General features: G+C 63.3%; 1 protein-coding gene and 1 long non-coding RNA gene across 3 annotated transcripts; one reads left to right on the forward strand and one right to left on the reverse strand.

Annotated features, from left to right (window-relative positions):
* Positions 1-259: 259 nt before the first annotated feature.
* On the forward strand, positions 260-22,474 carry SLC11A1 (solute carrier family 11 member 1). 2 transcript variants are annotated; one of them, XM_039494779.1, is made up of 15 exons: positions 260-401; positions 5,291-5,418; positions 8,033-8,155; positions 9,228-9,347; positions 10,733-10,839; positions 11,727-11,797; positions 13,500-13,567; positions 14,571-14,726; positions 15,310-15,468; positions 16,544-16,633; positions 16,971-17,090; positions 20,229-20,378; positions 20,512-20,585; positions 21,075-21,228; positions 21,794-22,474. In XM_039494779.1, the coding sequence occupies exons 1-15, from the start codon at positions 383-385 to the stop codon at positions 21,905-21,907; spliced, it is 1,653 nt and encodes a 550-aa protein (XP_039350713.1). In that variant the 5' UTR covers positions 260-382; the 3' UTR covers positions 21,908-22,474. The 2 variants fall into 2 exon arrangements, with proteins under 2 accessions (XP_039350713.1, XP_039350714.1); XM_039494780.1 differs by lacking the exon at positions 260-401 and adding an exon at positions 6,253-6,465 and having other exon boundaries at positions 5,287-5,418.
* LOC120374702 lies at positions 4,150-5,517 on the reverse strand. Its single transcript, XR_005586212.1, has 2 exons — positions 5,383-5,517; positions 4,150-4,331 (listed from the first exon to the last, which is right to left on the reverse strand). It is a non-coding gene; the product is annotated as an uncharacterized LOC120374702 (long non-coding RNA).

Consider the following 22,474-nt stretch of genomic DNA (forward strand, 5'->3'; position numbering starts at 1 on the left):
GGTGCGTCCCTGTCCCTGCCCTGCCATGCACAGCGCCTCTGTGTGTATCTGACGCTGATGAAGGGCGCTGGATTCAAGTCCTGCAGTCCCCCCGGTTTACCCACAAGCCAGGATCCCAGCCCCCCCCCCAGGAAAGGGAGGCACGTGCGGACTTCCCGATGCTGCTGCGTCCCTGAGCTCAGCGCTGGCGGGGCGGGGAGGGGGGGGGAGGTACAAAGCTCGGCTCCCTCCCAGCCTGGGGCACTTCCTCCTTGGCTCCTCCGGCCGGCCAGGCGCGCCCGGCTGCCCGGCGGGGACGCTGCTTTCCCCGGGGAGGCTCCGCGGCGCCGGGCCGGGCCCCTCCCTCCTTTCCCCGGATCGGGACCGTCGGACCCCAGCGCACATGGCGCCCCCGGAGCCAGGTGAGCGCCCCCCCCCGTCCGTTCTCCCTGCCGGGCCGCTCCGGAGCCCCATCCCCGGGGCCCCCTCTGCTGCCCCGGCCCGCTGGGCCCCTGGGCGCCGCCTGGACGGGAGCCGGCCCCGGGGTGGGAGGGTGGCCCGGGGTCCCCTTTGCCCCCGGCTCTCCGCGCTCCAGGCTGGGCGCTGCGCTCTTCTGCTGCTCCCGTCTCCCCCCAGCCCCCAGCCCAGCCGGGACCCCTGCAGCCCATCCCCTGGGGGCCGGGGCCGGGGCCGGGGCCTTCCCTGCGCTCTGCGCCCGGGGTTTGGGTGCCAGCCGCCCACCCACGGGCCGTGCCTGGGAAGCGGCGCTCCGCCTCCCCTGGACCGGAGCATCCCACCGGCCAGGAGCAGCCCTGGGCGAGAAGCGCGGCGGGACGTGGGGGTGGGTGGAAGCCCCCCAGGAGCTCGCTTTGCTGGCGCGACCCGCAGGCTGCCAGCCGGCCCGGGGGCCCCGCGCCCGGGTCTCGGTTCCCCGCTCGGGGGCAGCTGCAGGGACAGGTGCGCGCCACCAACTTCTCTCTTCAGTTCCCCTTCCCAGCGCATCGCCAGCGATGGTCCCTCCGCTCCGCTGAGCCGCTGTTTGCCCCCAGCCGCTCCCGAGCGCCCCACCTGGGCCTCTCCAGCCGCCCCCTGCCCCGCTCCCCGCCCTTTGCCCTCTGCTAACGTGGGGCTGGACCAACCCCCGCTGGAGTCTGCACGAGTCTTTCCAGGATCCGGCAACTCCCGCCCCAGAACTAGCGCAGAACCCGAAGGAAACGGAACCAGCCCAGCTGCTGCCGGCTCCGCTCCGTCCCTTCCCCGCTCCCGCCCCGGGGCAGGGGCTGGTCAGTCCGTTAGCTCCCTGGGGCAGAGACCGGCCCCACCCTGCCCCAGGGCCGCCCAGAGGATTCGGGGGGCAAAGGAATTTCGGGGGCCCCGCCCGTAGAACCGAGCTGCAATACTAGAGACTCGTGTGTGTGGCAATGGAGAAACTAACCAGTGAAAGACATTCAGCAATTCACTGCTAATACTTTGAAACGACACCTCTGCCCCAGAGAACCGGTGCCCTGCGAGCCACAAAGTCCTCCCCGTTATAGGTGAAACCGCGTTCTAGCGAACGTGCTTTGATCCGCCGGAGCGCGCAGCCCCCCCCCCAGCGCTGCTTTACCGCGTTATATCCCAGTGCGTGTTACATCGGGGTAGAGGTGTGCACGAAATACATGATTTAAAGACATTAAATGCTTCACTGGTCTGTCTACATTTGCAATTACACAATGGGCTGTGGCTGGGTGATGGGGATGGATTGGTGCCAATGGGCTGTCGCTGCCTGTGGGGGGGGGGGCACTGCTGTTACCCAGGGCTGGATGGGGAGCTGGGCTCTGGGTCAGGGGGTGCCCGGTTCACAGGGGCTGGGCTCAGAGCTGTGGGGGGAAGGGGTCAGGGGGTGCCCAGCTCAGAGGGGCCGTGCTCAGAGTTGGGGTCAGGGCTGTGGGGATGGGGTCAGGGGTGCCCAACTCAGAGGGTCTGGTCTCCGAGCTGGGGGTCTGGGGTTGTCCGGTTCAGAGGGGCTGGGCTCAGAGCTGGGGGTCAGGGCTGGGGGTCAGAGGTGCCGGGCTCAGAGGGTCCCGGCTCAGAGGGGCTGGGCTCGAGCTGGGCTCAGAGCTGGGGGTCAGGGCTGGGGTTGGGGGTCCGGCTCAGAGGCGCTGGGCTCAAACTGGGCTCAGAGCTGGGGGTCAGGGCTGGGGGTCGGGGGGTGTCCAGCTCAGAGGCGCTGGGCTCGAGCTGGGCTCAGAGCTGGGGGTCAGGGCTGGGGGGGTCGGGGGGTGTCGGGCTCCGAGGGGCTGGGCTCGCGCTGGGGGTCAGGGCTAAGGGGGGTCAGGGGGTGTCTGGCTCAGAGGCGCTGGGCTCGAGCTGGGCTCTCAGCTGGGGGTCAGGGCTGGAGGGGTCAGGGGGGTGTCCAGCTCAGAGGCGCTGGGCTCGAGCTGGGCTCTCAGCTGGGGGTCAGGGCTGGGGGGGTCGGGGGGTGTCCAGCTCAGAGGCGCTGGGCTCGAGCTGGGCTCTCAGCTGGGGGTCAGGGCTGGAGGGGTCAGGGGGGTGTCCAGCTCAGAGGCGCTTCCATGCTGCTTACTCCCATCTCCCCGATCTCCCGGAGCCTCAGCGCGCCGCGTCCAGAGCTGCCCTGGCCCCCAGACAGCGCTGCAGCGGCCTGGCTCTGCTGGGACCTGAGCTCGCAGCCCCACCCCCTCACCACGCGGCTCCGAGCGGTAGGAGCTCAGGCCTGAGCCATGCCGCTGTCCAGGGCCGCTCCTGGACGTGGTGCGCTGAGGCGCGGGGGATAGGGGAAGGCGGAGGCAAAGGGAGGGGGGAGCCTCCGACATTCTCGTGGGGGGCCCCTGCATGGCCTGGGGCCTGGGGAAAATTGCCCCACTTGCCCCCCCCCCAGGCGGCCCTGGCTAGTGCAGGGTTCCGCCGGGGCCGGCCGCTGTCCGAGACAGGATACCGGGCTAGAGGGATCTGGGGTTTGGCCCAGTCTGGCAACGCCTGCGTTCCTGTGCCTGAGAATTCACCTGTCACGTTTGAATTAGCCCATTAACCCTTTAAGGCTCTTGGTCAGATCAGGGCCCTGTGGCACTGGGTGCCGCACTGGTGTAACCGCAGATGCCGGGTAATAGGGAGAGACCAGCGCAGGACCTGGAGCGGGCGGTTTAATAACCCTCCCACCGCTGTTTTTAGCATGATCACTCTGGATCGTCTTGTTAGCCACACATAGAATCTCAGGGTTTGAAGGGACCTCAGGAGGGATCTAGTCCAACCCCCTGTTCAAAGCAGGACCAACCCCAACTAAATCATCCCAGCCAGGGCTTTGTCAAGCCTGACCTTAAAAACCTCTAAGGATGGAGATTCCACCACCTCCCTAGGGAACCCATTCCAGTGCTTCACCACCCTCCTAGGGAAATAGTGTTTCCTAATATCCAGCCTAAGCCTCCCCCACTGCAACTTGAGACCATTGCTACATCTATCCAGGGCCGGCTCCAGGCACCAGCATTCCAAGCAGGTGCTTGGGGCTGCAATCTGCAAGGGGCGACAGTCTGTGTGTTTTTGCCCCCAAGCAGTGAGCCGAATTGCCGGCGTGGATGGCAGGGACAGTCCATGTACCGTTAGGGGGCACGCGTGTTTCCGCAGCGGCAGCAATTCCTCAGCAGCTTCTATGTTCAGCTGTCTGCGGTGGCACAGCTTCTGTCTTCCGGCTGAAGGCAGAAGCTGCCGCCGAATTGCCGCCGCCGCAGAAACACGCGTGCTGCCCTAACGGCACATGGACTGCCCCCGACGTCTGTGGCGGCAATTCAGCGTGCTGCTTGGGGCAGCGAAAACAGTAGAGCCGGCCCTACATATATCCAGCCCCTTTTAAAAAATCTAGCTGAGTTCTTAGCCTCAATTGCTTCTTGTGGCAATGAGTTCCGCAGTCTAATTCCCTTTGTTGGATAGAGAAGTATCCTCCGACCAGTTTTGAACTTGCCACCTTTTGAAATAGCAGACGCTGTCCTGGTATCCCCAAAGGGCTGGGTAGCACGTTGTAGCTTGGTGGGTGCTGCCAGATAACCACCACTTCCCGGCAAGAGGCCCAGGCCGATGGGGGGGAGCAGGGGATCCTACTCCCATGGGAATGCAGCGGGGGAAAAGCCAGAACTTTGCAGATCCTTGTAAAGAAAATTCTACTGAGCCCATCTGTATGTGTGTAACAGCAGCCAAATCACAGAACAGTTTGAGCCCGTTCCCATCTCTAAAATGGGGGCAATGGTCCTTCCTTTGTCGTATCTCTTACTGCGAGCTCTTCAGCTGGGAGTGCCTCTTGCCATGTGCATGTGCAGCGCCTAGCACCGTGGGCCTGCGATCCTGGCTGGGGCCTCTTAATGCTACGGGAATATAAACAATAACAATTCCCCAAGTCCTACACGGCCCGGATGGGCCCTTCCTTTGGGATTAATAGATTCGGTCCTTTTAAAGCTGCTTTTAACAAACTCTGTGTAGCCCCAGGAATCTCTCTGCTCCTTTAAAGAGAAACCCAGAGCCAGGCAGTTCCTCTCCCTTCCGCATTGTCGGGATCCCCATAGGGCTGCCAGTCAGAGGAGGGGTGGGAGAAGGAGCCCCCCCAATGCAAGCCCCTAGTTCCCTCTGGGCCAGAGAGAGGCCCCAACCCCTGCTGTAGCCCCACGTTGCTGCTAGTGGGCCCCACATGAGCCGACACCAGAGTAAGTCAGCCACAGTAGCTCTGTCTGTTTGGAACCTGCCACCCTGGCCCCAGCCTTCTGCCGCTGGACACCAGGAAACGGCTATTGGTTACCAAGGCGACTGGATAGCGGTGTATTGATTTTTCCTTGCCCTGGCACCTCCAGGAAGCTGCTGGAAGTTGAGGCGCAAGGCACAGATAGGGGGACCCAGCGGTGCCCGCAGCCATATGCATGTTACCCCCAGAGCGTTTGGCGGGGGCGCCATGGGAGGGGCAGGGCTGCTGAGTGGGGGGTGAAAGGAGCAGTTTGCCCCGGGCTCCCTATCTGAGAAGGACCCCAAACCGATGTGATCCAGCACGCGAGGTCACATTATCCCCCCTGCCGAGCCAAACCTGAGGGCGCTGTGACCCCACGCACCAGGTCGCAGCGCCCGGCGCAGGGAGCAGGGCCCAGCCCCACAGCAGAGGAGTCGAGCCACAGCTGTGGAGTGAGAGCAGTGGTGCATATGAGGTGACAGATTTCTCGAGGCACCCTCCAGTACTGCAGGGTGGGAGCGGGGGTGGGGGGCAGGTTATGCCTTCCCATGAGGATGCTAGAGCGAAATGTACACGTCTCTTGAGTCTCCCTTGCTTTGGCTTCCCCAGGCAGTGGGAGGTCCCAGCAGCAGAATCAGAAGGGCCAGCGCTACCGCACAATGGGATCCCCAGAGTCGCAGCCGCACCGGGATCAGACGTACCTGGATGAGAAGATCGCCATCCCGGATGTGGGAGGGGTAGGTCCCACCAGCGTCTCGGCAGGGAGGACTGATCTCCCCACTGCCACAAGCATAGCAGGCACTTGAAGTGGGGAGGCAGGACAGGCCAGTCCATAGGGAACCAGGCTGGTCGTCAGGACACCCGAGTTCTATTTATTGTGGGCCAGTCCCAGCCCCCTTGTGCCTCAGTTTCCCCTACTGTACACGGGCTCATGCCATGGCTTTCTTTGCTGCAGTGTTTTGAGATCTCTGGATGGAAGTGCTGAGCTCTGTAACAGTGAGCTAGCGCTGCCCTGGTCACTAATAATAATCACCTGCCCTTCGTCAATAGTGGTTATTTACCTCTCAAAGCTGGGTGGTGAGTGGCATTATCCTCACTTTACAGATGGGGAAACTGAGGCACAGTGCTCTGCAGCGACCGGCCCAAGGTCACCCAGCAAGTGAAAAGCAGGACTAGACCCTAGGTCTCCTGCTGCCTGCATTGGCGCACTCCCCACTAGGACACACTGCCTCCCCTCACTGGCTTTTCCTGTCCCCACTGACATCCACGGACCCCAAAGCTCCTCTGCAGTGGGGGGTGGGGGGTCCCGGGCACAGGGGACATCAGGGCAGCATATTGGCCTGTGACTCCCATCCGAGCCGAGCCTGCAGTGCTATTCTCCAACACCAGAACGGCGAAATGGAAGACGTTTCATTCTGGTTCTTCCAAGACCAGAGCAGCGCAGGGTTTTCACTGACGGACCCCGGGGAGGCTGCAGTGTGATGGTGACCTGCAGTGCTGAGAACTGGGGCAGGGCTGGCTCTTGTTTGGGGGGTTTGAAAGGAAGCGATTTCTTGACATTACAAATTCAGGCCCCGCTGCATTTCCTGGGAGCCTGGCGAAGCAGCAGGATTGGGACACCGCACGCCGTGCAGAAGTGAAACCCGCTTCGCTGGGGCCGGGGGGGTGATTCTCGTTCAGACTGTTCAGCTCGCTCTTGTCTCGCCGCCCCTTGAACTCAAATGCCCTGAGGGTCGCTAGGAGAGCGGCTGGCGGGGGAAAGATTTCACAGCCCAACCTTTCAGGTGAGGCTCCCAGGGCATCTCTCTGGCTTTCCAGAGAACTTGCCATCAGACAGCAGGGGAGACAAGCGCTGCCAGGCCTGGTATTTTCTGTGCTCAAAAAAATAAGCAGAAAAAAACATTTTAAAAAAATCCCTTTTGAGCTGTTTTCATCCATGATAAAGGGGCCTGTCCCAGTGTCCTCCCTTTGCCCCAGGCGGGGGTGGGGGCATGTGTCCAGGGGGCCGATCTCCCCTTGGTGCCGGGAGTTGGGGCTGCCTTTGCCTATAGACCCTAGGGCTGGTGGCCCGGACAGGGCCAGGCTGGTCCAATCCCCACCCTGTGGTCGGGGCTGGAGATCCTCCGGCCTGCACCATTGCGTGAATCAGAGAAAGTGAGAGCACGAGACCAGAGCGATGCTGCCCTCAGCCATGGCCAGCGCTGCCAGGGTTAGGAAAGAGGAACTGGGAGACGAGGGCAGGGGGGGGGCCCTTCCTGCACTAGAAGGGGCGGAAGGAACTCATGGGTCAGGGAAAAGCAAGCGGGGGTGGATGGGACACGTGGGGGCCACGCGCAGGCCTGTGGGACATAGTTAGCTCAACCTAAATCCCCTCGCGGGCCCGGCTCGGGCAATGGAAGAATTTGTCCGTCAGCCAAGCTGCTGCTTCTGGAAGGGGAGGATTTGCTACGGCACCAGACAAAGCCGCCTCTGGCACCGTCGGAAGGGTCTATGCCAGTGGTCCCCAACCTTTTCGTCTGGCAGGCGCCAGACGAAGGACCGTGGCGGCGGTCGAGCATCCGCCGAAATGCGGCATTTCAGCAGCGACGCCTCTCGATGACGTCGCTTGTCGGCAGCAAGCAGCGTCATTGAGAGGCGTCGCCGCCAAAATGCCGCAGCAATTCGGCTGCATTTCGGCGGATGCTCGAGCACCGGCCAGGATGTGGGCGCATTTAGATGCCCCTGCGGGTGCCATGGCGCCTGCGGGCACCGCGTTGGGGACCCCTGGTCTATGCTATGGCTGCCAGGCTGCTGTAACACGGCCCTCCCCACGGACCCCACTGAGCGGCAGTGGGGAATCGAACCCCCGATTGCTGGCCCTGAAAGCAGAAGGTTCTGCCAGCCAAGTTAGAGGAGCAGCCACGCGGGTGGGCGGGTGATGGTGCTCTGGGAATAGAACCTGTCTCTAGCCTCTGCCGTTGTAGCCAGTTTCCTTTCATCAGCTGCTGGCCCCGGGGGAGGGTTGTGGGACGGGGGATGTGGCAAGATGCTGCCCTCAGGGGTCACTCAACATGCTGGCGTACCCCATAATTCCACGCCTGCCCCTCCCCAGCCGCGCCGCCCCGGCCTGGTCTGTTCCTCTGCACTTAGCGCTTCGGAGATCTGGGCGTATGCGCTTTGCTGCTCGGCTCTGGTAAAGCGCCCGGCGCCCAGCGTGGCACGGGCCAGCTCATTCCACCCCTGCCACCTAGCGGGATTGATCCCGCCGGAGCCGCACGTCCCCTACGCTGAGCAGCCGGGAGTCCACGACAGGGGGCTCACGATGGCTGCTTCCCCTCGGCCCTAACCGCCGATGCAACTCTCCCTTCACAGCCCGGCTTCAGCTTCCGGAAGCTGTGGGCTTTCACCGGCCCCGGGTTCCTCATGAGCATCGCCTTCCTGGACCCCGGGAACATCGAGTCGGACCTGCAGTGCGGGGCCGTCGCAGGGTTCAAGGTGAGCAGGGGGCCCGGTGGGGACGGGGGCTGTGCCCACTGGAGCCGCTGGATGGTGCATGACCTGGGGCAGCACAGGGTGGGGTACGTGCCACTCAAGGAGCAGCTGTGCTGAGCCCATCCCGGGGGAGAGTCCCCAGCCAGTCAGAATGGTCCCTTTGGCCACCTCACCCCATTGCTACCCGCTGGGTCCTTCTCGCCCACCCTAAATACCACACTGAGGGTGAGTAACACTTCGGTGGCGCTGGCCCTCATCCGTCCATCTGCCCAGCCACCCACCCATCCCGCCGTCACCTGGGCTGTCAGCACCTGGCACTCCGGGGCCATGAGCCCAGGTCTGGGCTTTTCAGGCTCTACCATGATAACCCCCCAGCGAGCACCGATCCTTCAGGTAACAAGCTGGGGGGGGTGCAGCACCCCCAGTCGCCCCACGCAACGGAGGCCCCAGCCCCACCCCCCCGCTCACGCTGGCTCTGGCGTGGATTCCTTGGGGTCTACGGTGGTTGGTTCAAAGTCCTGTCTGGGGTATGGAGGGGACCTTCCCAGACCGCTAGGCCAGGGGGGTTTCAACCTTTTTCTTTCTGAGGCCAACATGCTATAAACCCCCCCCAGCCCGCCCGGGCCCCAAGACTTGGTTTTCTGCATACACGAGCCAGGCCCGGCGTGAGGGGGCAGCAAGCGGGGCCCCACCGAGCTCCATTGCTCAGGCATCGGCTTCAGCCCCCTGTCTGGGCTCCCAGCCGAGTCTAATGCCGGCCCTGCTTGGCGGCCCCCCGGAAACCTGCTCGAGGCCCCCTAGGCGGCCCGGGCCCCTGGCTGAGACCCCCTGCGCTAGGCGATCCCTCGCCGACCCAGATCATCCAGCCTGCAGGCCGTGGGCCCGCCCCAGTGACGTCAATGGGAGTTTTACCCCTGACTCCCAGGGCTGGTGTGTTTAGGTGAATCAGCCGGCGCTTTGCTGGGCCTGTAGTGTCTCCTGCTAGCTCCAGGGGCTGGGCCGGGCTGGCTCCTGCAGCCCCTGCTGAGAGGCTCTGTCTGTGCCCGGTCTGCCAGCCTGTCCCTTCCTGCCCTAGCTGCTGTGGGTGCTGCTCTGGGCCACCATCCTGGGGCTGCTGTGCCAGCGGCTGGCGATCAGGCTGGGCGTCGTCACGGGGCTGGACCTGGGCGAGGTCTGCTACCAGTACTACCCAAAGGTGAGTGGCGAGCCGCCGGGCGGGCACAGGGCTCGCAGCTGGGAGCCTCACCTGGGGGCGGATCTGGGGTCCGGAGAGCAGCGAGCAGGGGCTGGGCGGCGGGTGGAGCCCCCGGCTGCTCCCGTTGGCTGGTGAGACAGGAGCTCCGCAGCCGTTTGTCTGGGTTCCTCTGGCCTCGGTTGCCTGCCCCACAGCTCAGGCTCGTGCCCTGCTTTGCAGCATCAAATGCCAGCTTGGGGTTTCGAACCCTCGGCTGGATTTGGGGTCACAGGAAAGTGTGTGTGTGGGGGGGGGCTGGCAGTGCTGGACAGAACCAGCTACAGTGCAGGACGGTGCTTTACGAACGCACACACACAGTGTGGGCTCCTGTGATGCCCCTCACTCCCGACCCGCAGCCCCCTGCTAGCCCAGTTCTGCTCCCCCCAAACACAGCTCTGTGATGCCCCTCACTCCCGACCTGCAGCCCCCTGCTAGCCCAGTTCTCCTCCCCTGCTCCCAGCTCTGCCGGTGCCCCTCACTCCCGACCCGCAGCCCCTGCTAGCCCAGTTCTCCTCCACCCAAACACAGCTCTGCGATGCCCCTCACTCCCGACCCGCAGCCCCTGCCAGCCCAGCCCAGTCAGTGAATGCCGGGATCATTCCCTGGAGAATTATACACACTTTAAGGTCCCACTGAGCCCATAAGAGATGTGGCTAGAGAGACTCCTAATTAACCCTGGGCAAACAGCCCTGGGGCGCTGAGACGCAGACAAGGCCGCCCCAGGTTCTTCCTGAGTGTGGGGTTAGCGTCCAGTGGAGTATTTGGTTACCTCGCTACGCTCCCGGGTAGCTCAGATGACCAGCAGGAGCAGACAAGCCCTTTAGGAAGCGGGAGGCTGTTCCCCCGTCAGAGCTCCCTGCTGTCAGGGGTGACGAGTCCAACCGTATATTATACCCCGGGTGGGAGGTTATCATGAGGTCGCACCGGCGACTCTTTAATGATCCCCAACCCCCCAGAAAATCAGCCCTGACCCACCCCTCCTACTCTCCCTACTTGTAGCAAAGGAGCAGGCAGCTGCAAGGAGAACTGGGGGCTTGGGGTTAGAGCAGCAACCTTGCAACCAGGACTCCTGGGTTCTGTTCACAGCTCTGGGCAGGGGCCTAGTAGGGGAGACTGGGACTGGGGACTTCTGGGTCTATTGTCAGCTCGGACGGGACACTGTGTTGTTAGAACTGGGAGCCAGGACTCCTGGGTTCTATTCCCAGCTCTGGGCATGTCTCTGTGCCTCAGTTTCCCGGTCTATACCATGGGTCACATGGGTGTCGTGAGGCTTGATAAAGTGCTCTGAGGGCCCTGGCAATGCGAGGCCGCCAGCCGGGGCTCCTGACTGGCCCTGTTTGCTGCAGGTACCGCGCGTGCTGCTCTGGATCATGATCGAGATCGCCATCATTGGCTCCGACATGCAGGAGGTGATCGGGACGGCCATCGCTTTCAGCCTCCTCTCGGCCGGACGGTAACGAGCCCCCATGCTGCAGCCACAATGATTCCTATGCGCTAGGGGAGCCCCGGGGACCTTCAGCCCCCAGCTGCCACCTGAACTAACAGAGCGCTCCCCGAGCTTGCAGCAGTAGTGAGTCCCTTATCCTGTCTGGGTGACATCCCAGGTACAAACCAAGCCAGCAGTTACGCAATCCCTCTAGCGTGCCGGATCCTCACGTTAGCACCGCTGATTCCTAACCCAGGGACCAAATGCAGGAGCAGCCGGTTTTAAGAGAGGCAGGTTTAGCTAGAGATCTCAGAGCTGGGCTTTTCCTGCTTCCCTCAGCCCCGTGCCTGCACTCGGAGACACCAGATCTAGGCTCTGGCAGTCCTGGGCCTTCTCCTGAGACTTCCTGTGGGCTTAGAAGCGGGACCCAGAGACAGATTTTAGTCGCTGTCAAACCAGGCTGCATTCAAGCCAGACCCCTCCAAAGCTGTGTAGCCCAGTTACCAAAGTCCCAACCGCGCTGGGCTCCATCGCTGGCCCTGTTTGAAGCAGGATGGGATGTGCTTCTAAAGATCCACTCTAGCTCCAACAGGAGTGAATTCAGGAAAGTCCTGTGGGCTACAGGAGATCAGACAAGGTGGTCACAACGGCCCCTTCTGGCCTGAGGCTCTACGAATCCAGCGTCCCTCTGCAGCCTCCTCTTCGAGCCAGAGCTCCAGGGCTTGGCGTCACCCCAGCGCGTCGCGTTCCCTGGAGGCTTGTGCACCGGAGACAGAGTCACTCAGCTGAACCTTTCACAAGCAGAGACGACCCCTCCCCTCGCCTTCCTCTAGCAACCGGGCTGCCTGTCCAGCACGGGACTGAGCCTCCCCCGGCTTCGTCATAGCAGTAACCCCTGTGATTTCCCCCCGCAGCATCCCCCTGTGGGGCGGAGTCCTCATCACCATCATCGACACCCTCTTCTTCCTCTTCCTGGATAAATACGGTATGTTCGTGGTACCACGGGCCGGGGAGGGGGAGCTGCCGGGGCCACCTGCCCCGTTTACATGGCGGGTGTTCGGTTAGGAAGCTGCAGAACCAGGAGGCTTTTCCCAGGCCGGTCAGTTTCACGCTCTGTTTCTAGTCAGTTTCATGCTCCCTTTCCCCGTGCAGAGCTGCCTCTTGGCTACCAATGTGCCCGGCTTGCTGCTCTGCTGCCCAGCCCGGGCCTCTCCTGGGACTTTCTAAAAATCAGCTCAACACTTAACAAACTACTCAGCTCCCCGCCGCGCTCCCTGCTGCTCCCTGGCCTCAGCCCAGCCAGGACCCAAGTCAGAGGGCAGCACCCTCCCGGCGGGATGGAAGGGAGTCACACGTGGCCTGGTGAGATCTGCACCGTGGGGGCTGCCGGCAGGGAGGGAGAGAGGTGGGTGTGGCACGGCGTGGCCCATGTTGGGAACCACAGGTCTGCATCACACAGGCTATGATGGATCATGCTGCAAGGGGGACTGACGGGCGGGAGGGAGGTTACTAGAGGACAGTCTTGGGACCAATCTGCTTTTCATTAATGACCTTGGCCCATAAAGTGGGACTGGGCTAATAAAATTTGCGGATGACACAAAGTCGGGAGGTGTTGCCAGGGTCACTTGGAAGTGACAGAGGCAGAGAAAGACCTGGGTGTATTGGTCAGTCACAGGATGTGGTGCGGCCGTGGAAAAGGCTGATGCGATCCTAGGATGTATCAGGCGAGGTGTTTCCAGGAGACAGGGAAGTGTTAGTGCCATTATACAAGGCACTGGTGAGGCTCATCTGCGACGTCCTGTGCAGTTCTGGGCTCCCGTGTTTAAGAAGGATGAAGTCAGACTGGAAGGTGCAGAGCAGGGCTGTTCGGGTGATCGGAGGAACGGAAAACCTGCTTTCCGAGAGGAGACTCAAAGAGCTCGGCTTGTTTAGCCGAACCAAGCGAGGGCTGAGGGGAGAGGTGATGGCTCTCTGCAAATACATCAGAGGGATAAATACCAGGGAGGCAGAGGAATTATTTAAGCTCAGTACCAGTGTGGACACAAGAACAAATGGGTATAAACTGGCCATCAAACTTTGGCTTGAAATTGGAGGAAGGTTTGTTCCAAGTTCTGGAGCAGCCTCCCAAGGGGAGCAGTGGGGGCAAAACCCCTAACTGGCTTCAAGGCCGAGCGTGATAAGTGGTGACACTGCCGACAACGGCATCTTCGCCTGCTCCCAGGAAATATCCCCGACGGCCGGGGATGGGACACTGGATGGGGAGCCCTGAGTCACTACAGAGAATTCATTCCCAGGGGTCTGGCTGCTGGGTCTTGCCCACATGCTCAGGGTCTAACCAATCGCCAGATTTGGGGCTGGGAAGGAATTTCCCCCCCGGGTCAGATTGGCAGAGACCCTCGGGGGGGATTCGCCTTCCCCTGCAGCGTGGGGCCCGGGTCACTCGCTAGTCTGAACTAGAGCCAAGGGTGGATTCTCTGTCACTTGAAGTCTTTGGCCCAATCTCTGAGGACTCAGCCAGCGCTCGGGTCTGTTCCAGGGTGGGTGGGCGAGGTTCTGTGGCCTGCGAGGTGCAGGTCAGACGAGATGATCGCGATGGTCCCCAGGCCTGGTCCCAGGGGCTGGCTTGGAGCTGCCTGGCTGAGCACGGCTGCACCGTGGAGCTCCCCTGGTCTCCATTTCCCCTCCAGGTCTCCGGAAGCTGGAAGCCTTTTTCGGTCTCCTGATCACTATCATGGCAGTGACCTTTGGCTACGAGGTAAAGGGCCATTTCCTGGCTGCCTTGCCCAGCCCTTGCGCGTGAGCAGGGGAGGAACGGCCCAGAGTTCACACCACAGAACTACCTGGGGCCGCGATCACAGGCTGAGAAGCCACAGAGGTCCCCAGTGACCGAGGGAGAACAGGCACATCTGACTGGGTGACGGAGTCCAGTCCCCTCCTATCACAGACAACCCCAGCAGCTAATCCCGTTCACGGCTCTCTCAGGCTCCCACTGAAACCCGGTTAGGGTCCTGGCTCTCGTGCTCAGCGAGGGCAGAGGTGGGGATCCAAGCCTCACGTTACAGAGGGGCCACTTGTGCAGCCCTTATCTGGTCTTACGGACCCGTCTGGCCAAAGGGAAATCTCAGTGCTGGAGCCAGGAGGGGCGGCGCTGCTGCTCTGGGAGGCGTTCGGGGGCGCGTCTTTCCTCTCGCCCGGGCAGCCCTTGTGCCACCTCCACAGGCCGGCTCCCAAGCACAGCAGCTACCAGCCCCGCAGGGTGGGAGTTCGATCTTTTTACAAGGGTGCATCAGCTGCAAACCCTTCCTTTGGCGGGGGTCCTTGTTGGTCTCACAAGCTACGCCGGGCGGGGGGCCTGATCAGGATTTGGCTGGCAGACTCGCCTCCAGGGAGAACGAAATGGCAGCAGATGCTTTTCCTTGGGAGCTGCTGCCTTTCAGCTGCCTGCGATCGTTAGTGCCCGTGGGCTTCGGGGTGTCGGCCCTGCGGCCTGGCTAGGGCGTGTTTCTGCCCCCCATGGATTGGGGTGGGGATTCCTGTGGCCGTGCGCTGTGACGGAGCTGCCGTGACCTCGTCCGGCCCGGCGGGGACTCCTGTGTCATGGAGCTGGGGAGGGGGACTGCCCCCACGGGAGCTGTTCGGGGGCTGGCTCGCTCACTGCCGCTTTGCCCGGCCGGCCGGCGTTAGCACTGCCGACAAGGGCAGAGAGGGCCGGGGAGCCGGAGCCCTGCTCCTCCTCACTCGCTCTCCCCTGTCCCCAGTACGTGGTGGTACGGCCTGCCCAGACGGAGGTGCTGAAGGGCATATTCTTCCCCTACTGCCGCGGCTGCGGGCGGGAGGAGCTGCTGCAGGCCGTGGGCATCGTGGGCGCAATCATCATGCCGCACAACATCTACCTCCACTCCTCCCTGGTCAAGGTGAGGGCTCAGCTGCCTTCCCCCTTCCTCCTGGGGGGCACTTCTGTAACCCACAGGGGGCCCTTCCGGTGTGCGCATGATGGAGTCACTAAAACAACAAGGAGTCCGGTGGCACCTTACAGACTAACAGATTTATTTGGGCAGAAGCTTTCGTGGGTAACCCCCCCCCCCCACGTCTTCAGATGCACGGAGTGGAAGTTGCAGATGCAGGCATGTGGAGTCGGCCATCAGCGGCATGAGGAGGCCATGGGTGCAATACCTTGACCTGCCAGCGGGGGCGCTGTTGCACTCCCAGCCCCTGCTCCAGCTGGGGACCGGAGCGCGAAGCCAGGGGGTGGATTCTCCGTATGTGGGAGCGCGGGGGACACCAAGGGCAGCACCCTGGGAACAGGAAACAGATGCTTGGCTCCTCCGCCCAGCTGGGTGGGGTGTCAAGCCCCAGGCTGCCCCCCACCCCCTGCCCCATGAGCATCCCTGCCATGGGCTCAGGGCTCCCCAGAGAGCCCGTCGCCCGGTCCCAGGCTGCCCCCTGCCCCGGCCAGCCAGCGGCGTGACGCTGCCCCCTGCTGTGTGCCCCGCCCAGACCCGCGAAGTGACGCGCTCCCAGAGGCAGGAGGTGAGTGAGGCCAACAAGTACTTCCTGATCGAGTCCTGCATCGCCCTCTTCGTCTCCTTCCTCATCAACCTCTTCGTCATGGCCGTCTTCGGCCAGGCCTTCTACCACCGCACCAACCAGGACGTGGTGAGTCCCCGCCACCGGGGGGCAGGGCGGGCCGGGACGCGGTGAGTCCCCGCCACCGGGGGGCAGGGCGGACGCGGGGCGGTGAGTCCCGCCACCGGGGCAGGGGCGGGCCGACGCGTGAGTCCCGCCTCTGGGGGCAGGGGCGGCCGACGCGGTGAGTCCCCGCCACCGGGGCAGGGCGGCGACGCGTGAGTCCCGCCACCGGGGCAGGGCGGCCGACGCGGTGAGTCCCCGCCACCGGGGGCAGGGCGGGCCGGGACGTGGTGAGTCCCCGCCACCGGGGGCAGGGCGGGCCGGGACGCGGTGAGTCCCCGCCACCGGGGGCAGGGCGGGCCGGGACGCGGTGAGTCCCCACCGGGGGGGCAGGGGCGGGCCGGGACGCGGTGAGTCCCCGCCACCGGGGGGCAGGGGCGGGCCGGGACGCGGTGAGTCCCCGCCACCGGGGGGCAGGGGCAGGCCTTCTCCCCCACACCAGGCCCCGCGTCCCACCACCCTCTCTGATGAGCCGCCGGCGGGCCTGCACTTCCCAGCAGCTCCAGCGGGGGGCAGCACCTGAGCCATACACACCTCCCACCCCCGGCACCAGCGGGGGTGCGAGAGGCTCTGTGATCATCTTCAACTGAGTTTAAATCTTACTGCCCCACCAGAGCCCCTAGCAACGGCCAGCTCCAGCTCCAGCTCCCCTGGGGACTAGAACTCTCGACCTTCCGCGCTGAAAAGCCAGGCCGCTACCCCCACCTCCCGCCACTAGGGGGAGCTGATACCCAGCTGACTCACGGCGGGCACCAGAGGGCAGCAGGGAGCGCACCCGCCCAGCAGCGATTGGGGCCACCGGCCCCTGGGATCTGATGGGCTCTTGCAGGCGGGGCTGGTCCCCCCTCGCACGCTCAGCCCCGGGCAGCGTTAAGGGCGGGAGGCGGGGTCAGCTGATTGCTCAGCCTGCTGCGGGGCCAGCCTGCTCCGGCCCCCTGCCAGTGCCCTCCTGCCCCCTGCCAGTGCCCTCCGGCCCCCGCCCCCGCGAGGTCATTTGCCAGGCAGGCTCCTGACCGGTGGGCCCCGCTCCCCTGTGTTTCAGTACAACGTTTGCGCCAACAGCAGCGCCAGCCAGTACGCCCCCATCTTCCCCAGGAACAACGAGACGGTCTCCGTGGACATCTACCAAGGGGTGAGTCGGGGGCACAGACACCCCCCTGCCGCGGGAGCGGGGGCTGGGCCGCCGGGGTGGGGACGCGTGGGCTCTTTTTCTGGCAGCCTCAGCCTTCAGGTGCCCACACTCCTCTCCCGGGTCCCTGCTGGAGCCATCAGGGTCTCTTCTATTCCCCCACCCCGCCCATCGCTGAGAGCCGGGCCGAGGGGTTACTGCTGAGCAGCCTCCCGCTGCCCCGACCTGCCAGCCTGGCGTGGGAGAGGCCGGGAGCAGATCCTGGCCCCACCCCACACGGGAGGGCTTGGGGTCCCACTTTGGGCCCTGCTAACACAGGCTCTGCTCCGTCCCCCTTCAGGGCGTCATTCTGGGCTGTTACTTTGGCTCCGTTGCTCTCTACATCTGGGCCATCGGGATTCTGGCAGCAGGGCAGAGCTCCACCATGACCGGGACCTACGCTGGGCAGTTTGTCATGGAGGTGAGAGACGGGGGCTGGGCTGGGTTGGTACCGGCCGGGGGCCCTTATTGCTGCAAAGAGAAACTTCCAGCTGTGACCCTGCTGCCTGCCTGAGTCTGCAGAGAGCCTGCTTCCAACCACGTCACTGAGCCAGGTGTGAACTGCCCCATTCTCCCCAATGGGGTGTTAACTCTGGAGTCTAATGACACCAACAGCTGCACCATTTAACTATTTCACTGCTGATCCTCTTACCAGAAACATCTGGCTGCTCTGGAAGCTTGGGATGGAGCTAGAGTACATGCCCCCATGCCTGTCCGCTCTCTGTCCCCTACTGGAAGCGCTTGCTGGGGTCTGTCTCTCTCCCCCTAACCTAGGCATTTATACCACATTCCTCGGCTTGCTGCCTGGGCGCCTGGCACGGCTCCGTAGGGGAAAAACCACAGGGGGGTTATCGGGAGTTCGCTCCTCTTCTCCTCAGCCCCTTCCCCAGGACAAGCAGATGGAAGTGTCTGTAGGCTGGCGGGAATGCTAAGGCGCAAAGGCAGGGTGAAAGGAGGACCCTGATCGCTTGCAATTCCCAGGAGTTTTCTGCAAATTCCAGTCTGAGAACTCAGGTCGCCTCCCCAAAACTCCCACTGACTGAGCCTTCACTTCGAGACATCAACCCGCCACCTCCCCTCTTCAAACCTGTCGTGGGCTGAGTTGTTGTGCGCTGCTCCTGCGCTCCACCCCAGAGGCAGCTGCATTTCAGCAGCCACTCAAGCGGTCTCTGGGTCTGGAGCTTGTCGCTAGGCTGCAGTCTTTGTACCACGGGAGATTAACTTACCGGAGACCGTGTTATGTATTGACTAATGTACTGCCCAGCTTTCCAGTATCGCGGTGACATCTAGGGCTGGCTGGGGGGACTGCACAGACCGAACCCAAGCAAAGGTTTGCGCGTCCAGCCCCGCACGCAGCGATTTCTCCCTGTCCTGGCAGCTCCGAGAACCAGCCTTCCTGCTCTGTAGACCACGTCGGCTGCCACATCCGCTGCACGGGGCCAGTGGGGGTTGGTGTCGGGGCATCAGGCACCTGGCCCCGCGCTTTTCCCAGTAATGGAAACATTTAACAGCCGAGTTCGGTTTGTTTTTCCTAAAACTTGTGAATGGCTCGGACGCTCTGAGGAAGGCGGAGACGAAGCGTTAGAGCCGGGAGAGCGCAGAGAGGACGGAACCATGTGAATAACGGCCCCTCGCGTACAGCTCGGCCTGTGCCCTTCAATCCCGCAGCCCCTCCCCGCTAGTCCAGCCCTGGGCTCCCCCAGCCCCCAACTCTGCCAGTGCTTCATAATCCCAATCCACAGCCCCCTGGGCTTCCCCCCCCAACTCTGCCAGTGCCTCATAATCCCAATCCACAGCCCCCTGGGCTCCCCCCCCCAACTCTGTCAGTGCCTCATAATCCCAAACCACAGCCCCCTGGGCTCCCCCCCCAACTCTGTCAGTGCCTCATAATCCCAATCCACAGCCCCCTGGGCTCCCCCAGCCCCTAACTCTGCCAGTGCCTCATAATCCCAATCCACAGCCCCCAGGCCTCCCCCCCACTAACTCTGCCAGTGCCTCATAATCCCAATCCACAGCCCCCAGGGCTCCCCGCCCCCAAGTCTGCCAGTGCCTCATAATCCCAATCCACAGCCCCCAGCCTCCCCCACTAACTCTGCCAGTGCCTCATAATCCCAATCCACAGCCCCCTGGGCTCCCCCAGCCCCTAACTCTGCCAGTGCCTCATAATCCCAATCCACAGCCCCCAGGCCTCCCACCCCCACTAACTCTGCCAGTGCCTCATAATCCCAACCTGCAGCTCCTTCCGCATTGCCTAATGCAGGGCCAGGCCTTGCTGTCCCGAGCAAGACCCTTGCTCACGTTGGCCGTGCCGTCCCCAGGCGACGAGGGGATGCTTTGAAACACGGGTCCTCTCCCGTGTTCGCTAACCCAGTGTGGCCGTGGCCGGCGAGCAGGCGCTTTAACCCACATTCCCTGGGCGGGGTGACCCCTGGGGGGTGAAGCGCAGCCTTGCTCCTGGTGGCAGCGCCGTCCCTCCCCACCAGGGGGCAGGATCCTTTGGGAAAGGCAGCTCGCTATTTTGCGCTGAGCCCCTGGGGCTGGGGGGTTAAGGGCAGGGGGTGTCTACTCAGCACAGGACGTTCCAGGCTGGACGGCCCGATCCTGCAGGGCAGGGCGTGTCCTCCGCTCCCATTGCAGACTCTCGGGAATTAATCGTGCCTGGGGGGGCTGTATTGCTGGTGGGTTCTGAGCACTGGAGTGTGCTGGGAGGGTGAACTGAGGGTGGTGGGGGGTGATCGGGTAGCAGGAGGCTGAACTGAGGCGGTGGCAGTGATGGGGGCTGACCGGGGGGGGCTGAATTGAGGGGAGAACTGATGGGGGACAGGATTAATGGCTGGGCAGGAGACAGACAGAGGTGGGAGTCAGAGCTCCTGCAACTGGGGCCAAAAATCGCTGTCTCCAGCGCAGGCAGGAGATTGTCCCACACCCGGGGGAGGGGCCAGGGGAGTCCAAACATCAAGACCCTGCCCAGAAAAACGCAGTAGAATCGCTTTGAAAACTCTCGTGAGTTTTGGGGCCAATCTCCTGGTTTTCGATCTCTGGACGTTGCCAGTCCAGCCATTGCAAGGGGCAGATCCGGCTCCAGGGGCCTCTCCCCCCATAGTGACCCTGCAGCGTCAGGCCCCCGGCATCATTCAGCGATTCATGGATCCTAGGACTGGAAGGGACCTCGCGAGGTCATTGAGTCCAGCCCCCTGCCCTCATGGCAGGACCAAATATTGTCTAGACCATCCCGGATAGACATTTATCTAACCTACTCTTAAATATCTCCAGAGATAGAGATTCCACAACCTCCCTAGGCAACTTATTCCAGTGTTTAACCACCCTGACAGTCAGGAACTTTTTCCTAATGTCCAACCTAAACCTCCCTTGCTGCAGTTTAAGCCCATTGCTTCTTGTCCTGTCCCCAGAGGCTGAGGTGAACAAGTTTTCTCCCACCTCCTCGTGACACCCTTTTAGATACCTGAAAACTGCGATCATGTCCCCTCTCCGTCTTCTCTTTTCCAAAGAGACGTCATTGTCACTCACTGACAGGGCGTCCCCCCTTTTCCCTCCCCAGGGGTTCCTGCAGCTCCGCTGGTCCCGCTTTGCCCGCGTGCTCTTCACTCGCTCCTTCGCCATCCTCCCCACTGTCTTCATCGCCGCCTTCAAGGACGTCAGCCACCTGACGGGGATGAATGACCTTCTCAACGTGCTGCAGAGCATCCTGGTGAGAGCCGGGCCTGGACCTTGGCCACAGCTGATTCGGGGCAAGGGGGGGCCCAGACATGGTAATGGGGGGTGGGGGCAGGTACCTGGGAGCAGGGTCCCCTCCCCTCTCACCCTGCCCCTCTGCCTTGCAGCTCCCCTTTGCCGTCCTCCCAGTTCTCACCTTCACCAGCATGCGGCCGCTCATGCAGGAGTTCACCAACGGCATGTGAGTATCGGCCCGGGCCTGGAGGGTCCCACCTCTCCGCCGGGCCGACGGCTGGGGGGCGCAGGCAGCCTCCCAGAGCGCCCGGCGTCCAGATCCCCCCAAATGCAGAAATTAACAAGCCGCAGAACCCCGGAACTTTGGAGGCATTTGGGGTTTGTCAGGACCTGGGGGCGGGGCATCCTTCAGCCAATCGCGTGGCTGGGTTGGGGGGGAGGGTCGCAGGTGGGCAGGCCGTGCTTGCCATGTGCTGGCCGGGCTGGCAGCACAGGGCACGGGAGCTATGCCCTGGCGCACGGCCCTCGTGCACGGCCCTGCACAGGCAGGCTCAGCCGTGCGTCAGACCCTCCCGCACTGGTGCACCCCCCTGCACGGGCCAGGAGGCCGGGCGGAGCGGGGCCGACCCATGCGGAGTCAGAGAGGCTGGACCCCCACCCAGGCAGCGGGCGGGAGGGGGCCAGGCTGGGCTCACGGGTGCTCTGGTCTCCGCAGTGTCGGGAAGGGGCTGATGATCCTCATCACCGGGCTGATCTGCGCCATTAACCTCTACTTTGTGGTGATCTACATCCCTACGCTGGGCAGCATTGCCTACTACATCCCCCTGGCCTTCGTGCTGGCCGGCTACGTGGCCTTCACCGCCTACCTGGTAGGGCAGCCGGGGGCGCGGCCTGTGCTCCAGGGCTGGGGGATCGGCCCTGGGCTGGGGGGGGGGGGGTGAGCACTTGGGGGGGGCTCAGGTCCTGGGAGTTCTCTGCCAAGCCGTGCACCTCATGTCCCCCCCACAGCGACCCCTACTGGTCAGATGGGGAACAATGGGGGGACCCCTCACAGCGCAGCCCCAGTGATCAGAGCCAGATTGGGCAGCCCCTGTTCGCACCCACTGGGTTTTCAGAGGCACCTGCTGCCTGCAGAGCAGGGACAGGGGCTGGGCAGAGACGGGCAGACCCTAGCCCGGGGCGAATCAGAACCAGCTGCCACATTCTCCAGCCCCAGGCCCCAGTCGGTGGTGGGCTTGGTACCAGGCTCTGGAGCGTGGCTCAGGTCAGGGGCTCTGATCTCACTGCGCAGGCTGGACTCTGGGGCAGAGAGCGAGTGGGGGTCACTAGGTCGTCTCCCCCCCCTGCTCCAACACCTCAGGCTGCTCCGTCCCCCCCAACCCAGCGCTCTGTCCCAATCAGCAGCTCAGCTGGTTTCCCTCTCGCCCCCCGTAGATCTGGACGTGCTGCATTGCACACGGAGCCGACTTCCTGGCCTGCGGACGCCACAGCCAGTTCTGCTATGGGCTCCCCTCCACCGACCCGCCCGGCTGGGCAGGGCCCCGATGACACGTCGTGCCCTGCCCCCTGGGTTTGTCGCCATCCCAGGAGGGGACGAAGCCATCGCCACGCAGTCACCGCCACCGGCAGGGCCAGGGTTCAGGGCTGGGCTCCCCACTCCCCCCACGGACTGACGGACATGCAGCATCCCAGGGCATCTCCCCTTCTCAGCAAGCTCAGGGTGTGGGGGGACGGCACTGACCAACCAGCACCTTCGCAGGCACCTGTGATCACCTCCCCCCGCCACCACAGCTCTGCCGGTGCCCCCCAGTCCTGACCCACAGCCCCCTGCTAGCCTAGTCCTGGTCCCCCCCCGAGTGCTGCCGGTGCCCCTCAATCCTGACCTGCAGCTCTTGTTTAAGGTCCAGATCCTACATGTGAAATAATGACCCTAAGTTCACACTGATTGTGGAGGTAACGCGGATCCCACTGTGAGTAGCCCTTGTTGGCTGGGGTCGGGGGAATGGGCGCGGAGGGGCTGCAGCTGTGACGGGAGTAAAAGCTGCAGCATCCTGGAAGGAGACTCACGGAGAAGGAGTTCACGTTGCAGACCCTGCTGGGCACCCTCCCCCAGGA

Source organism: Mauremys reevesii, linkage group 11, assembly GCF_016161935.1.
Source record: "Mauremys reevesii isolate NIE-2019 linkage group 11, ASM1616193v1, whole genome shotgun sequence".
Lineage (NCBI taxonomy): Eukaryota > Metazoa > Chordata > Testudines > Geoemydidae > Mauremys > Mauremys reevesii.